General features: G+C 32.7%; 2 protein-coding genes across 2 annotated transcripts; both read right to left on the reverse strand.

Annotated features, from left to right (window-relative positions):
• Window positions 1-3,057: 3,057 nt before the first annotated feature.
• On the reverse strand, window positions 3,058-4,553 carry LOC143232199 (uncharacterized). Its single transcript, XM_076467348.1, has 3 exons — window positions 4,443-4,553; window positions 3,530-3,896; window positions 3,058-3,228 (listed from the first exon to the last, which is right to left on the reverse strand). Exons 1-2 carry the CDS (start codon window positions 4,452-4,454, stop codon window positions 3,537-3,539), a joined length of 372 nt encoding a protein of 123 aa, XP_076323463.1. The 5' UTR covers window positions 4,455-4,553; the 3' UTR covers window positions 3,058-3,228; window positions 3,530-3,536.
• Window positions 4,554-14,576: 10,023 nt separating this feature from the next.
• On the reverse strand, window positions 14,577-16,599 carry LOC143232200 (uncharacterized). The gene is made up of 2 exons (XM_076467349.1): window positions 15,982-16,599; window positions 14,577-15,415 (listed from the first exon to the last, which is right to left on the reverse strand). The coding sequence occupies exons 1-2, from the start codon at window positions 15,994-15,996 to the stop codon at window positions 14,828-14,830; spliced, it is 603 nt and encodes a 200-aa protein (XP_076323464.1). The 5' UTR covers window positions 15,997-16,599; the 3' UTR covers window positions 14,577-14,827.
• Between the last annotated feature and the right edge of the window lie 2,364 nt (window positions 16,600-18,963).

The following is an 18,963-nucleotide window of genomic DNA, read 5'->3' on the forward strand; positions in this document are numbered from 1 at the left end:
CATGATAAGAAACCAAATCGCTTAACAATATAGAGTAATCGTGATGTTTTTAAATAAGTTTAATGATTGCATTATCACATTCCGATTTGATATATTTAGGATGATTTAAAAAAGTTGCATTTTATAATGATCAGGGGCCTGGCATGGCCTAGCGCGTTAAACTACATTTGTAATTTCTTAAAGCATATAAAGATAGCTAAAAATGCCCACAATATATAAAATGTTTAATTCTTTATCTGTTTTTCATACTGTTACAATGATAAACAAGTCAATAACTGTATAAGAAAAAAAAACACTAAAAATGTGTAAATTTGAAATTTCAAGACATTTTATTTCCGCTCACCAGTAATGAATCAAGTTGTAGGTAACAATCCCATTATTCGTTGGTAGAATCCAGTATTTAAAGAGACACTGGATTTTTGAATAGTATGATACCTGACAGAGATATTTTTAAAAAATATTTTTGGTTAATTATATGAGTTGTGTTGAATTTGCTGATACTCAGAAATATATTGACTAGACGGCCCGACATGGCCAGATAGATTAAGGCGTTCGACTCGTACTCTGAGGGTCGCGGGTTCGAATCATCGTCGCACCAAACATGCTCGCCCTTTCAGCCACAGGGGCGTTATAATGTGACAATCAATCCACTACTTTTTAGTAAAAGAGTAGCTCAGGAGTTGGCGATGAGTGGTGATGACTAGCTGCTTTTCCTCTGGTTTAACACTGCTAAATTACGGACGGCTAGTGCAGATAGCCCTTGTGTAGCTTTGCGCAAAATTCATAACAAACAAACAAACTCACTAGATATGTTATTTGATATGTAATATTAGCTCATGTAAGAGATTAATGAAGGAATAACTATTTTTGATAAAGTATCGTATTAGCCCTGTCATTATGATCATTGATGAATTATTAGTAATTTTGTAGACTTGCAATATTAAAATCTGACGTTCACTTCTCTTAGCTGAACGGCGCGAAAAAGGTTCGTGCTATCATTTCACACTAAAAAACTGTATTCCTGTTTATTTGCACATCTTTCTAACCTTTTCAATATGTGGAAAGTTCAAATAATTTTCTTATCTTTTGCTCTCTCGAAGGTTTAGCGACAAATATGAAAGTTTACAACGCTAAAAATAAGGTTCTGATACCTGCGGTTTGCAAAGCACTTATTGCCTATTGTGTATATTTGCACTTAATAACAATTATTTTGCTTATGATTTAAAATAATATTCCTTGATTTAAATGTAGATGTCAAAGTTTAAGATTACAGAATAGAATGACTATTGTCACGATATCTTATCTTCAAACAATAAATATTGGTGATGTTTTTTGTTATCAGAAATGAAATGACTTTGATTAATTATTATCAATCATTCAGTAGCCATTTATTAGTTGTGTTTGTTGGATTGTAAGTTCTGAAACTGGATGAAAATCACAAAAACATGGTTCTTAAAACATTTCCAAATGAACTATTTTACTAAAAACCAGAATGTTGTAATTTACTATGGGGTATTATTATGTAACTTTTAATGCGCTCACTATAAATCCTTACCGGATTATTTTACTCATTTTTTTCAAAACAAAAGCTAGAATTAGGTAAAGTTTGTTCTCAAGCACAAAACTGCTGGTATCGAAACCAAACTGTTCATATTATAAATCTTCAAATTGTCGCCGAATCACTGAGCATCACTAGGTAAAAACGTGGATCATAGCCAACTGCACAACTTACTGGTGTTCACAGAGATATGGTTCGATACGTCTTCTTCTATAAAGTACTTCCTTTAAAACTGAGAATATAAGCTTTAGTTGTGTTAATAAACTAGAAAATATTTGTAAGTTAAAATCGTCGATAGAGTCAGTACTGATCTTTCTATCGATTCACTATTCCATAGGCCCGGGATGACCAGATGGTTAGGGCACTCGATTCTTAATCTGAAGATCACGGATTCGAATCCTCGTTACATCAAAGATAGTCGCCTCTTCAGCCGTAAGGGCATTATAATGTGACAATCAATCCCACTATTCGTTGTTAAAAGTGTAGCACAAGGTTTGGCGGTGGGTGGTGATGAATGACTAGCTGCTTTACACTGCTAAATGTGGGACGGCTAACGCACTATCCCTCGCGTAGCTTTGTGCGAAAGTCACAAAGAAACAGACATTATTCCATAGATTAAAAGTTTCAGAAATGAATACTTGTTCTGATTTATCATTCAACATATTATTTAACACCTTACGACATTATTTTAATAATACTAAGGTAAAAGCTTATGTATTAATAAAACCATGAAATTTGACTATAAAATGTAGTTCTATCGGTACTACTTTCAGAACATGTTTAAGAATAATCAATTATTTAATGCAATTTATCTTAAACTTTAAACTATTGTTTGTGAATGGAGCAAAATAACTCGAGGTGCATAGAAACCCTTTTTGTGAAAAGAATCTAGAGAATATTGGCTTAATAAGAACTTCCTTCTAAATCTTAGGAATTTGGTTCATCGCAGGGCTATTCTCTGTTTCTTCAGCAGATATTTCGGAAACTTACAGTGCAACTGTACTTTAATTAGGTTCTGCAGAAAAGACACTTTGTGTTATGTTATGTGCGTGTGTGTATTTTTTTACTTTTGTCTCATAATCAATGAACGTTCATTTACTTGTAAGTTTGCAAGTTATTTCTATGAATAAAGTGGAGACTGTCCGTAATATAAGTGTCTGTTAGACGGCCACGCAGTATGTCTGCGGACTTACAACGCTGTATCCGGGTTTCGATACTCATGGTAGACATGGCACAGATAGCCCGTTGTGTATGTTCGTGCTTCCTTACAAACAAACAAACCGAAGTATTAAGACCTTCGTTGATTTTCCTTTTATTTTTGTATCTAAAGTTTAAAAATAACTTTAACATCCACGAACAGTGTTACTGATTTATATCTAAGTGTCCTATGTTTAGCATGTGAAGCTAAGATCTTATAAGAGCTGTGTAGATTATCGTTACGTACGACAAACCGGTTTAAAATTATATCTGCAGTTCATAAAATCCAGAGAGGCAAAAAGTACTATTTTAAATGCTTTTAATATATATATAATCCAATTCAATAAACGTTATATATACATTTTTTTTACTTCTTGAATTAACCAAAAATCTAAGGGGACATTAGTCTCTTGAATTTATTATTTTACACGTCGGACAGAAGTACCACCAGAGTTCACAGCAGGTCAGACAATCTGTAATAAAGTGAGAAATTGTAAAGAATTAACAAAAAGGTTAAATTCAACTTGGTTATTGAATCCATTTACTTTAAGTGATACTCTACAAATAACTCTCGTTATTAAGAAGTCGATCATAAATTGTATATTTTACAAGGGTAAAACAATCTATATTATGTAGCAATGGTTAACGTTATTAAAATATTGCCACAATACAACCTCTCAGTAAAAATACAATATTAACTATTTCGGGTTAATATATGTTATACGAACACAAACACGATATGTGTGTAGACACTTATAATAATACAGCTCTTACTATGCCTTCAGTGGAATTTGGCAACTCCGATACCGTGACCGAAACCGCCTAGTCCATAACCGAGACCGACTCCATAGCCAAGGCCGCCTAGCCCATAGCCATAACCACCCAGTCCATAACCAAGACCAAGTCCATAACCAAATCCTCCAAATCCATGACCGAGACCCCCAAAGCCTACACCACCGTGGTTGATATGAGTCACATGGGAAGCAGCACGTCCAACGGGGAAACTACGGGCAGCAAAGCCTGGTGCGATGGCGGCGTGTCCAGCAACAAAACCTGCGTGGGGTACGCCGTAGCCACCATAGTAGCCTCCCAGGAGACCAGCATGGGTGTAAGCCACGAGGGCGATAAAGACAGCAACACACTATCGAAAAGCAAATAACATGATGTAATTATGTCAATAATAAAATGTAAATAATAACACAAAATTTAAATTTTTGCCAAGGTTCTATATCTAACTTATTTGATATATATAAAACGTAAGAATAAATTCGAGATACGGAATTTCATTCCGATCGAATAACAACTACATATTCAACAAACTCTAACTATGTAGACCTTACTTTGTGAATACTATACAAAAGAAACTACATAAAAATCAATAACATTGTGAAAATGATTGTAATGTTTTCTTACTACAATAATTGCGATTATAAAGGAAATATTTATGGTATAAGATTAATTAACAATACTCTGATATTTCTAGACATAACGAATTTTCAGTGTAGAAGTAAATCACCTTTTAATCGCCTTATCCAGATAAAGCGAGTGAACACACAATGGAATCTTTAGTATTTAAGTAAATCATTCTTTAACACTACCATATCTAAATATAGAATGTAAACATATAGGATATTTCTATATGTATTTTAACCGAAGAAAGAACTGCTAGTTGTACGCTATTTCTTACCAGGTATTTCATCTTAAGCTTTGTCTTCAGTTCTCGGATCTGAGATTTGGATATGACCGTTGCTAAACTTTAGTTTCTTATATACGCTGTTTCATCTAATAAAAATAAAAAAATTCGATAACAAATTTCCCATAAATCACGTTCTTGCGATGACAGTGCCGGCACGGGAAGGTCATTATTGGTTTTTGATACACGCCTTCGTCTAATGAAAACTGTCTTGAAGAAAGTTTACTTAAGTATATCATTATCATAATACGTAATTGAAAATTTTAGAATTCAAAGGGAAATGAAAATTACGGTTTTTATTTATTTATTTCGAGGTTAACGAAATGTATTTGATAACTTATGTGGCCCAGTTTTGATAAGGAATGCTAGATAATGTTTATCTCAATGAAACGTTGTTGAATCTTAGCCAGATATACTCATTTTTATATTGTTTTGTTTTTCTATTGGGGGAGAGATAAGGTTAAGTATATTGTAAAGTGCTCTGATACTTTGCACGCTTTCTTTTCGTACTATGTGTCATACATGCAGGTTTATGGCAACCTTGAGAACCACTTCAAAATAACATTCCGTACGTGTAGGAGTTAAAAGGCGTACAGAAACAAGTTTTTAGCACAGCATTACCTAGCTACGAGGGTCCTTAGCTTGCGCTTTTTATCGGGCGGTGACCCAAAACAATATTATAATGATAAATATTTACATTAACAACATGAGCAGGCTGAAACGTTTACAACTTTTCCATCATATCTCGTCTAGATATGCTGTGTTAAACAGCCGTTGTTTCTCTGTAACATTTCATTTCGGAAACCACAAAATGTAAACGTGATTGAACTTTTGTTAGAGTACAATAAAATAGCACAGTGTTTCGGTACCTTCATTTGGGTTCCTTTTCTACTTTACTGAACTGAAATGGCTGCGGATCTCCGTAGAGAGAGAGGTTTATTTTAGGAAGTTGATGTTAATGGCCACAACCAGCAACGTAGCATTACTCGTACTTCCTGTCATAGAAAAGACGACTGTTAGAGAAGGAGACTGTAGTGTGACACAAATAAACATTATATTCAGTTCTGCTAAATGATCAAGTCAGATAGCCCTAAGATTCAGGTATAAACGTCTATATGTTTAGATTCCTGGCCAGAGGATAGGAAGGTAGTATAATCCGCCACCACAAGGGCTTTGTTTGACTCTTTGAACTGAGTAACAAGATTGTCTATTACATTTATAATGTGTGTTTAGCTAAAAGTACGAAGTGCATTCACCGCCACTACTTCTCGACCCTCGGACCCTACGATTCGCAGTCTGGCACATAATTACTAGGCCATATTTGTTCCAGTTACCCTGACTAAATATCTGTCGTAATTTTCCTGTCACACAGATTCTTAAAGTAATTAGTTTTTATTTTCTAATGTAATTCATGAATTGTTGAGGTGTAAATTAATTTTCTATTAAAACACTAACAACAATGTTCATTATATATTTTTGTATATAATAAAAACACTTAATTAATTGCTGACATCAAATTATTAAAACGAAACGTTGTTTTTTTTAGGCTTGTGTTGTCACAGTCTGGAATGACAGCATATTTTAAATACAATTGGGTGTTTTCATAATGTTTGCCTGATTTTGAGTCACTACAATTTAGTACGTTTGTCTGTTTGCTCTATTTAGCATAACTAGATATTACAGTGCCATAATAATTTTTCCCGTTACTTCTTTGTTACAATGTAAAATGGTTTTCTGTATCATTAGGCACGAGTTAGCGTGATTTTGTGTCGTTATAATTTAGTAGGAATGGTCGTTATTATTATTATTACGCATGACCAGTTGTTATTAAAATGGAAAAGTATTTTATGTTATAACTCTTGAGTATAATTCCGTGATGTTATCATTTATTAAGACTTTATGTTACTACCGTTTTTTTTATCACAGCCTGTGTTATGACCATATTTTTGGCGGAATTACAAAATTGATCAGTTTACCTCTAAGTTAAATTATTCTTTCGTGTAACAATTATAATTTTAGTAATCGCCTTACATTTTTCCTTATCTTGTACACCTTTAGGTATGGTTTATTCAAAAAAATATTTCCCTGCTTTAGAGCTAAAAGAAATTTCAAAATGCCGCCGATCCATGGATGTAGTTTCAATCTTCACAATGTACAAAATACACTGAAACTATTTCTTATAGGAATCACTTAAACCTTAATTCAGAGTCTACAGAAGAAATTAAACTATGTAAGATCAACAGTTTAGTAACACATCACCAGTAGAAAAATAAATTACAGTCTTGTAAACAAACTACTTACTACACATTTTTGATAAATCATTATACAATGCTATATAATAAAATTAGTTTCGCTTTACTTACGATGACATACAATGTCAAAACTAAAACAATTTAAAACCAAAGGAAGATCAACTCTTTAACTATATGGTTAATAAACATATTTCTTTTAATTTCAACATTATTTTCACTCAACCCATCAATACATAAATTAATCAGCTTAATCATACAGATAACTATAATCTACCCATACGTTAATTAACGAGATACCTTCCATCTAGTCTAAGGATGCTAAATTGGGGACGGTTTGCGCAGATAGTTCCCGTGTAGTTTTTCGCGAAACTCAAAACAAGCAAGCAAACTTAACTTTATAGGCAATTTAATTGACAAAGCCATTAACTAACCACCTTCATCTTATGGGTTAATAGATAGCAGGCTATTTCCTGTTTGAGCTTTCAAAACTATCTAATTATGTGTTGTCAAACACGTTAGATAGTTTATTATAAAAGGGATTGCATTATACACTGATATAGTTGATATTTGCCTGTTCTTTCCATATTCGAAGCATCCTTTTATACTGTCGAAATTTTATGCAACAAAGTGTATCAATGATGTTTCTAACCAACTGTATCACTATATCACAATGAATAAAATATGATATTAGGTTGTTGTACTTAAGTTGTATGGTCGGTTATTACAGGAAATCTGGAACAGGAATTTTCGAAATTCGGAGAACGAAAAATCTTACAATGTGAAAAACAATTAATATTTTAAATACATTTTACTATAAATATGATTCATTATGTGTTTGTGTGTGTGTAAGAATTCATTATCCATGGTTGGCTGGTTTGATTACCATAATTTTTGGTATGGTAACTGAAAATTATTCAATGGTGTACAGGAACTACTATGTTTGAGAACTTTTAGCTAAAAAGACTCTGAAATAGGGAGCATTTCAACATTTTTATACACTTTTTGGTATAAATTAGAAGACATAAGCGTATAACCAGCAAATATATCAATTATTACTGGACTTCTATAAACAGTACACTCAATAACGGAGGGTTGTTCAGCATATCAGCTTTATTCTCTTCTTCAATTAATTATGCTTACCTCGATAACATCAGAATTTCGTCAGAATGGTCATTCTGTGATCATATATGTTTTAAAATAAATAAAATATTGTCTACACTACATGAACAAGATTTATTTACAAGTCCTGGTTTGCACTGTAATAGTTTACAAGTTATATTTAGATGGTACACGCCGTGCATTGTCTTTTTATTTGAAGTCTAGCATGGCCCAGCATGGCCAAGTGTGTTAAGGCGTTCGACTCGTAATCCGAGGGCCGCGGGTTCGAATCCCCATTGCATCAAACATGCTTGCCCTTTCAGCCATGGGGGTGTTATAATGTGACAGTCAATCCCACTATTCGTTGGTAAAACAGTAGCCCAAGAGTTGGCGGTAAGTGATGATGACTAGCTGCCTTCCCTCTAGTCTTACACTGCTAAATTAGGGACGGCTAGCGCAGATAGGCCTCGAGTAGCTTTGTGCGAAATTAAAAAAATAAACAAACAAACAAAAAAACAACATCAAGCCAAGCTATTTTCAAACTTCTCCGTCTGTAAAATACGGTCATTATGTGTTTAGTATTTTAGTCTACTCCTATCAAACCAACTCGACTTTCTTTCCAAGGTTACCTAAAGTGCTTCCGTTCTCTTACTGGTATTGGACATGAGAACTAATGTTCCATAAAACACATTCCATTACTGCCAGCAAAGATCAAACTTTGCACTTTGAGGCCGTACTTGTGTTCATATTTGGTTTGACAAAATATTTCAGCGGGTAGTGTTGACGAGATGCTTTTCTTTTAGTTATTACTTCGAAATGATTCACGAATAGCGCATAAAAATTGTTTTCCGCTTGTACAGCGGTAATTCTACGGATTTACAACCCTACAATCAGGTGCTTGATTCCCATCGGTGGACTCAGCAGATAGCCGGATGTGTCTTTGATATAAGAAAACACACGGATAAAACTTACGTCAGTTCCAACAGTTACTTTGTGGATAGCTTAATAACATTAGAGATTGTGAAATATAAAAGTGCGAAGCGGAAATCATGCATAGAAATATATATGACATGACAGAAGTAGCTTTTCATTCCAATGAAAAACACCGTTATTAGTTAGTATAGGAAAATAATCTTCTCTCACCAATACATTTTATAAACGATTTATGCAACTTCATAGAAAAATAATCACAGATGTATATGTGTTTGTTATGGATTAAAGTGTCCCATGTATATCTGTTAGTGGAAATATTCATTTCTTTTCCAAGCTGAAGATCTGGAAACACAATTGCCATCGTAATAATAAAGCTGTACATTAAAGCATGATATGGGTGATAAATCAAGTGCGATTACAAACACATATCATTATACTAGTTTTAAGTTTGCTTTTAAACACGAAAGAGTAAAAGCAGCGTCTTAGATAAATAGTTTTTACTGCCATAAGTCACTATTAACAAATAATTTCGTTTAATTTTGGAATTGATAAAACACGACAGACGTACAGCGGCCAAAAGCTGTTAGCATGCAATATTAACAATTTCGGCTTTATTTGTCATATAACCGCAACTCGTGAAACTCAGATTTTCGAAATATGTGTTAGTAGAACGATAAAACTAATAGAAATCAGAACTTAAATTATGAGAAAATAAAAAGTCAAATAAATAAAAAAGTGATAAAAGACTTCGCAGTTGTTCGTTTCCGAGATAGACGAGTGGTATTGTGACCTGCAGTGCACATTGTGTTTACCCTGCCATCTATTGCTGATAACTGTAACTAAGATAGTTTATCCACATATGCTAAAGTTATCAATTTATCATGAATAACTGAAATATACAGTTTTATTATATATTTCTGTAGTACACTTACAATGTATCGTTCCTTTTTATAGAATTTCTTTAATTATCAGGTAAAACTGAAAAAGTTATAGCATATCAGTAATTTTTATATATATATATTGTAGTACAACTTTTCGACAACAGATCGTATTATTCTTCTCACTATATATTATTCAATTTTCCGCTGATTAACAAGAAAATGCTTTGCTACCTGCTTTTTAAACAATAATAATAGAAATACGATTAAGTAAACCTCATTAGCTTATTTAAACAACATTAGATAAAACAAATTATCTAATTGAAAAGCAGCTGAAACAAAAAGCCAAATTTCGTTGGTGTAGCTAGAAAGAGGACAAAAAGAGCTGAGTCCTTCATTACAATCTTCAGCCCCCTAGATAATCCCAAAATTCCTCTCCCGCGGTGAGATAAATAGCTTCAATAATTAATCCATTCAGTATTTATTTATTTATATTGTCATGACTTAATCGTACAAAATTTTAAATTGGAAATATAAATTTCATATCCATCTTTCAGTTTATTCGCAAGAAGAACATTATCAAATAATTTTTGAAGAATTCTGTAAGATGTGAAGACAGTAAAATTATTAATTGAAATCTTATTTGGTGTTTCGCGCAAATTCTCAACTTTGTTATAGGTAACATGATTTAGTAATCAAATATGAAACGCAAAATACGTAAATGTTTCTAGATGCTCTAAAATTTAACAAACTATTTATTAAAGTCTCGCTGAATATTCCTTATTTTTCCTCCACTTGATTAATCTGGCTAAGTCACTGCAATATTATATTTTACTAACGCTATTTCAGTAACTGAAAAAATTAACTTACATTTTTCCAATTTTTTTTTTAAACCGTAAAACAAATTATACTTAAGCATAATTATTAGCGCAAAATTTGGTAAATTTATGATTTAATAATAACTGTGTAGTTCAATGTTTCCAATGATTTTAGTTTTCGTAAATAATTTTTAGAATAAACTTGTTTGTTATTAAGCACAAATCTACACAATGGGATATCTGTGCTCTTTCTACGACAGGTATCGAAACCTGGATTCTAGCGTTGTAAGTCCACAGACGTCCCGCTGTGTCACTTGGAGGAGTTAGAATAAGAGTTAATGGTTAAATTTACATAGAATAATGAAAGTGAAAATGAATTAGTGTAATACTGCTAAATAATGCAATTACGTATTCCTTCAAGTAGTGATTGAAATAGATGCAAACCAAATAGGTTTTCCTCTTCTACATTTTAGAGTAAGTAGTATTTTAGATTGGAATTCTTGAATAGGTATAGAAAAAGATGTGGGTGTTTTAGTCTTTTAGTTTACCAATTCATTCTTAACTGCTTTTTGTCACTTATTTCTCCTTGTCTTCTTCAATTTTGTTATTACAGATTTTCTGAATTTCAACGATGTCTCTCTACATTTCTTCAAACTTCTCGTTGTAATACATCTGTGCGACCTTAGTAGTTTGGTATATTTTGTCTTTCATCAGTCTTTTTGTTTGTTTTGAATCTTTCCTTTAATATTATGTTTCTTTCTTTTAATCCATCTCTTAAATTTACGTCTCTTACCTCCTGATCGCGTTTTAATTTTCTTTAAATTTCTTTTCAGATTAAAAAAAAAATCCATGTCCTCTTTCTCGGACCCCCCCCCCCCAGTAGCACAGCGGAATGTCTGGGGACTTACAACACTAAAAACCAGGTTTCGATACCCATGGTGGGCAGAGCACAGATAGTTTTAGTTTCTGTAGTAAACACTGATGTCTGATGAATAGAAAACGTTTTAATTAATACTAGAAATAAACGACCGTATAACACCAAACTGTTGTTCTTTAACTAGGCACTCAACGTTTTTTCTTTACAACTTCTTCAGGAGCGTTTCGCTAAGTACAAAACATAACTGAGAGTACAGAAAAATGTGATTGATTCTCCTCATCTCTTGAAAATTAACATAGCTCTAATAATATTATTTTTTGTTCCTTTGAGCTTATAATTTACACTTCATATATATTATGTTTGTCATTTGTAAGAAATTTTAACAAAGACATCTTCTTCTATGTTTCTGAATCAACAGTTAATGAAATTGTGTGAGTTTTACTGTATAATAATGATAAACTAATTCCATTTAATTCATAATTAAGACCAATTATGAGTGTAATATTCTGTGCGGTTATAGTTTGTTGAGCGTGATGTTTCACTAATTGTTAAAAGTCGTTTAACAGCGTGCTTCAAAGTGATTAAGCCCCCCTTCCGGTGACACAGCGGTATCTCTGCTGACTCACAACTCTAGAAACAGGGTTTTGATATCCGTGGTGGACATAAACAATGTAACCCTTTGTATAGCTTCATGCTTAACTACCAACAAACTGATTAAATAGTGTTCAACAGTGCCTATAACTACTAATTAAGTGTTGTTTAATTATATGTTTCACTACTGATTTATCTCTTTATCTGAATAGCATACAGCAAAACTGATCAGTGTGTTCTTTAACTGGCCATTGCGCTACTTACTAATGTTTATTTAACAGAATTTTGTAATACTGATAAAATTTATTAAACAGGATAGTATGCTACTGGCAATGTTAATTAGCTTTATTTAACAGCATGCTGCACAACTGATAAGTCGTTGCTTAAAAGTATAATTTACTACTGATTAATTTTTGTAGTATATTGCACTGATTATTACTTTTTAACAGGACACATGTTATCAATTAAAATGATAATGAGTTATTGATTGAATTTTGTTTAATAGGTTATTGCAAACAAAAACAGTACAAGACTGGTATTTATCTGTTTCCAAATTATTTTAATTAATGTAGGCTTAGTAATGTTTTGGCTTTAATGAACAGTTTCTGCTTACTTCTAGAGTGAGACAATGTTTTGACTCTCATACTGAGACTTCTTTATTTGACAAGATACTATGATACTGAAAAGATATGTTACAGGTTTTTATGCTACTGTTTAATCGTTGTTCCAACAGATATTTCGCTACTGTTTAGTCTTTGAGAGAATATTACGCCAGCGGTTACTCTAGGCAAAATATTGAACTACTTAGTTTTTGTTTACAGGATACTACACTAACGATTTTACTCTATTTAACGGGTTATCGCAGTACTAGTTAGTTTTTGTTTAATAGAACTCTGTGTTACGAAATAAGAGTCTGCCTCACAGAGCCCCGCACTGTTTGTTGATTTTTATTGAACTGGATGGTACAATATATACTTGTGGTTATTTAACAGGTTACTACGATAATGATCATTCTTCTTTTAACAGAATAATGCTCTACTGATTAGTTTAAAATTCTCGTTTAGCACAGTTTTACAAGAATGGTTGGATAAGAACGTATATTATGTGACAGACATCTATTTTGCTCATATTACTCTTGAACAAAGCTGTAGATATCAAGTCTGACTAATTACTGATTTTTATAATATCTTATCGTCAACCTTTATACTCTGATAACATATGTAAAATTGATATCTAAAAGCAAGATCTGAAAACATCCTCAAACTTCTTAAACCCACGGGGAATTACTTTTAGCGTTAAAAAATCTCTATTCAAAGAGCTTAACACCACAAAAGTTATTGTTTGTTTTTTTATAAATCATCAATCATTTTTATACCAAAGTATTTTTACTTGTTACCTAACGTATAAAAACCTATTGTTTCCTCTAAGCAAAAACACACAACATCCATTCTTGATTAATCCCGTTTCTTTTAAACTGAGGGGAGGAGGGTAGAGTTGTTTTTCATATTTTTAAATAAAATTTTCTTAGAAGTTAGGAGGGAAAAATGATTCTAAAAGAATTACGTTTTCAAAGTTGTTTATTAAAGCCAGCAAATGTCAAATTTCAGGCGATTAAAAAAAGAAAAATGATTTTATTATTATTCTTAATTATTGTTAAGATTTTAAAACATTTGGATTTCGCATCATTTTCGTTTCAAAATTGCCAACATTAGCGGTTCTTCTGTACATGTGTTTTATTACCTCTCTCAAATCTGCAGTGACTGATAAACGCATCCGTTTAATGACATTATTATCTCAATCCCTCTATCAAGCAGAAATTTTAATATAACAAATACCGAAATATCTAATTAATGTACACACACTATAAAATTGTAACGTTACCAGCTTTTGTTTATTTGTTTGTAATTAAGCACAAAGCTACCCAAAGGGCTATCTGTGCTGTGCCCACCAAGGGTATCGAAACCCGGTTTCTAACGTTGTGAGTCTAAAGACATACTTCTGTGCCACTGAAGAGTCGTTGTTAGCTAATGGGGAAAATTTATCTTTGTATTTCAATCATAACACATTTATTAACACAAAAACAACACTTGTTTCTTTCGGGGGAGAGAGGCTGTTTTAAACTCAGATTTTAACAGTAAAAACGCGACTGCATTAATAAAGTATTCATGTTTATTTTATGGTAATATGAAACAGTCTACCTGAATAGACTTTAAGTCCAGGATAAATCTTTAGTACATTTTTACTCATCTATGAACCCAGTAAAAATAGTCTACCTGAATAGACTTTAAGTCCAGGGTAAACCTTCAGTACATTTTTACTTACCTCTGAACCTGGTAAAGACAAATGAAAGTGCATCAATCCAAAATGTTTCTATATTATACGTTTCCTAAAATGTAAGAATCCAAATATAGAATTTAAGATTGAGCTTTATGAAATGACTTATCTTTTCTGTTTTGTTTATTGGATGTTTATAATTGCAGTGGCAACTACTTAAACATTCTTTGTGGGAGTTCATTACCTAATGAAGAACTATTATTTAAGATAACTTCAATACTACTCTTCAACGTATATGGAGTATCCCACACTAATCTAGTATCGGTAAAACTGTTACGCCTATGAATGTGTACCTTTAACAAACGTGTGTATGAACGCTCTGATTTAGCAAAAGGAATAACGCGATGTTAGAAAAAGAGCTTTTATTATACAAATATCAGCCAAAAAGACCCATCTTCTTAAGCTTTTATTATACATATATCAGCCAAAAACCTCATACTTGTAAGCTGTTTTGAAGACATTTCTTTATGCTAAACAAATGACACTGCAAGAGATAAAGTAATTATGTTTTTCAGAATACGTGTATAATTTACTTACAATATATACTAGAGCTTTGCGACTAGTAAAGTCAACATTCTACGTGAGGTCCCTACTCTCTTTATTTTCCATGTCTACCATGTTCTTGTTGGCCATAACCACCATATTCTGGTTGAGCATAACCACTGTAACCCTGTTGTCCATAACCACCATATTCTGGTTGAGCATAACCACTGTAACCCTGTTGGCCATAACCACCATATTCTGGTTGAGCATAACCACTGTAACCCTGTTGGCCATAACCACCATATTCTGGTTGAGCATAACCACTGTAACCCTGTTGGCCATAACCACCATATTCTGGATGAGCATAACCACCATAAGCTTGATGGTCATAAATACCGTATCCAGGATGGACATAACCACCGTGAACCGGTTGAGCATAACCACCATAAGCTTGATGACCATAACCACCGTATCCTGGATGGGCATCGCTTCCATATTCGTGACCATAGTAACGTCGGTCATACCTAATACTTTTACCGTATCCACCTTGCCCATAGCCATCATGACCATAGCCATAGCCATAGATAGGATGAATTATAACATCAACATCGTTATAGCCTCGACTTCCATCATCGTCATTCCTTGATCCTTCATAACCAGCCATAGCTACCGCAAGAACAGCCATCATGGCAAATACAAGTAACTAAAAAAGAAAGAAAACAGAACAATAATTATATTCCTTTAATTGCCTATATTACGTTTTGGTTTTTAACATCACCTTGTAAAACCTGATCATATGGTATGAAATACTTTCACTTTTATAACGTACTTTATCTTACTATCCGATTATACCTATTAACAATGTTAAATAGTTGTCTTTTATATTATCTGTAAAAATGGTATAAAATACTGGTGTACACCAAGTGGACTTCCTTTCTACAGAAAAACTTAGGGTAAAGTTTGAAAAGAAAACATAAATGCGTGGATACATGTTAAACAATCAACTGATATTTCTCTGTGTGTGTTCGCTTCTTTCTTGCTATTCAACTATAAAACTAGTGTAAAGTTAATTTTGAAGTACACTGTTTAATTTCTTAGGTCTTTTTAATATTACTCTGAAATTCCTAAATTTACGTGCTTTTTTTATCAGAAAACGACTTCTGCATGATATTAGATTGAGAAATTTCAAATATGGCCTACCAATTAGCATTCTCAAGATATTACATATAACAAACTGAGCGCGATACCCCTCACTGTAGTTTTACTTACCAGGTATTTTGGCATGTTGATAGAGAGAACAAGTTGAACTTAACTACTTGATTCAACGTTGTAGAAAGGTGTGTTATAGAATCTGTAGACTATGCTGTTTATATAGACCTCGAAAAACAGCACAATATTGTTTCATCGCTTCCGTCTTCTGGTCATAGCCCTTGGTAACTGGTTGTGGCATGACCACTCGAAGTGCGTAAGATTATGAGAATAATATTCAGTAGTGAAGCCCTAGAGGGATTCGCTTCAGAGTAAAAGTCTATAGTTTTTGTTATAGAAGGCAAATGCGTCAGAACGAAACACAATCGTTAAATATATTTTCTAATTATAGAACAACCTTTTATGGCTCGCGAGCTCAATCTCTCACGCCTTTCCCTGGGGTATTATTGTTGCCGTGGAAACTGTAATGAACGAAAGTAAGAAGCGAGAATTACTTGCACCGAGCCTAATTATTTTGAAAACCGATCTGAGACTATGGGCAAACTTTGGATAAGAACTGGTCTATGCCTGTTTCAGTAACCTATTTTTAATAAAAAAATATCTGTTACTTGCTTTCTCTTTCGTATTCTTGCTGGTTGTATTCACTCGTGCTGATTGTCACATAACGGAAGTTAATGTAACACCCGCTCTTCCTAAATATAAAAAATTCGTAATTCAATATATAAAACATAAGTGAAAAACAACTTAGGACACTTTTGAAAATATTTTGCAAGAGAAGAGACAGAGTAATGAGTGATTGATACGTTTATGAAATTTGTGATTTTTCAGTTATCTAGTTCTTGCTAGATTTCGTAACGACTTCACTGTTTGTTTCAATAAAGTTACAGTTTTAACAAACCAACTGACATACGCAATAATGCATACTACTTTGCAAAAAATAACAAATAAAAATACACGAGATATGAAATGATAGAATATAACAATATCAGCACAAAATTTTATATATATATCTGTTTAAAAATATGAAAATTAACATGAAAATGATCTGTTAAATTTTAACATAATAAAAAATATATTATTATTAGTTTTTAATGATTTTATGAGGGGTGATGTCAAGAAAATATGATATCCAAATAATTTTTGAAAGAATATTAAAATGCGAGCTGTAACAAGAAAATAGTTATAGTGAGTAAAATAAACTACTTTAAAGGTTAAATTTGTAATAAGAAAGGAAGAAATATCTCAATTTTGACTTTTTTAAAATAAAAAGTAAACAGAATTAACAATTTATTGAAAAGAAATGTATAATGATATAAGGAAATGTTAATCTCTTAAGTTTTTTGTAGATAATAGAACGTCCGAATTAAACATTAGATTAGTTAAAATACATTATATAAAAGTATCAATATATGTTAGAATATGACAAAATTTTTAATATTTACGGTAAATTCGTCATTTGTTCTTTAACCAAGAAATATTATATATATAAGGCTAATAGCTACCGAGGCATTTGTTTACTTAATGTAACGAAGCATCTATTTACTAAGCAAATTAATAACAGGTTGAATGATTGGTCTGGTCAAAGTCAGACCTAGCCTAACGGTAAGCCAGCTCAGATATGTGAATCCGATTATTTGTTTCGTATCCTATTGCCACTAAACAACTATCCGCATTTTGGCGACGTGGGTGCGCTATAAGAGTGACTGTCAAATTCCAGTATTCAGATAGCTAAGAATAGCCTAAGAGTTGACGGTGAGTGCTGTTGATTAGACTAGAACATTTGACTCTGGTCGTTAGAATTTATTGTTTTATATATATTGATAAATTATGACATGTATTAAAAAAAAAAAGTATCAGTAAGTTACAAATTATGCATTTTGAAACAATACCTTGCGTTAAAACGCGTAATCGTATAATTTGTATAACTACTATAATATAGTTTTATATGTTTAGTCCATTTGTATAACTACTATAATATAGTTTTATATGTTTAGTCCATTTGTATAACTACTATAGTATAGTTTTATATGTTTAGTCCATTTGTCTTCTTTTATTCATGAATGAATGACTAACAAGGTATATTGTATATATATATATATATATATGTAAACTATAACGGATATCAGTGAATCAGTTGTGCTAATAATGTGTTTTTATGAGAAAAACCTGTAACATTTGTGCATAACATGCCAAATAAACAAATTAAAGATCGTAATCTTTGGATTGTTTTGAACTTCGCGCAAAGCTACACGAGGGCCACCTGCACCAGCCGTCCCTAATTTAGCAGGAAAGACAGCTAGTCATCATCACCTACTGCCAACTCTTGGGCTACTCTTTTACCAGCGAATAGTGGGAATGACCGTAACTTTATAACGCCCCCACGGCTGAAAGGGCTAGCATGTTTGATGTAACGAAGTTTCGAACCCGCAACCCTCGAATTACGAGTCGAGTGCCTTAACCACCTGACCATGCCGGGTCACCTGTAATCTGTGGAAGAAGAACAGCTACAAAATTGGCAAAATCATTTTTACTGCACAGGCTCATATTATTTTGAGATATTTTGCATAAGCCCCAATCAGTTAGCAAATATCTTCTTTGCTCCAATGAACTCGTAATGGAAAAACCTTGGCTCAAATAAAACCAAATATGTTTTCTGAAGTTATAGGTCATATTTTATTTTATTTTTTGACAATGAAAGTTTAAATCATTTGATAAAATAATTTAACTCGTTAAATTATATGCAATAGAGATTTGGTTATGTATGTATAGTTATTAGAATTACTTCAAAAATATGAAAATCAATCTATAAAAGCTGTTTACAAGTGAGTAAGAGGAGTGGTAATTCACTTGTAACTGGATAATGTAGAATATTACCGTTTGCTCTCAGACTTTGCAGGCAGGCGTAAACTAAAAGTATTGGCCCCGCATGGTCAGGTGGTTAAGGTGATTAGAGCGCTCGACTCGTAATCTGAGGGTCGCGGGTTCGAATCCCGTCGCACAAAACATGCTTGCCCTTTCAGCAGTGGGGACGTTATAAGGTGA

The sequence above is a fragment of the Tachypleus tridentatus genome, chromosome 11, assembly GCF_004210375.1.
Source record: "Tachypleus tridentatus isolate NWPU-2018 chromosome 11, ASM421037v1, whole genome shotgun sequence".
In the NCBI taxonomy this organism is placed as follows: Eukaryota; Metazoa; Arthropoda; class Merostomata; order Xiphosura; family Limulidae; genus Tachypleus; species Tachypleus tridentatus.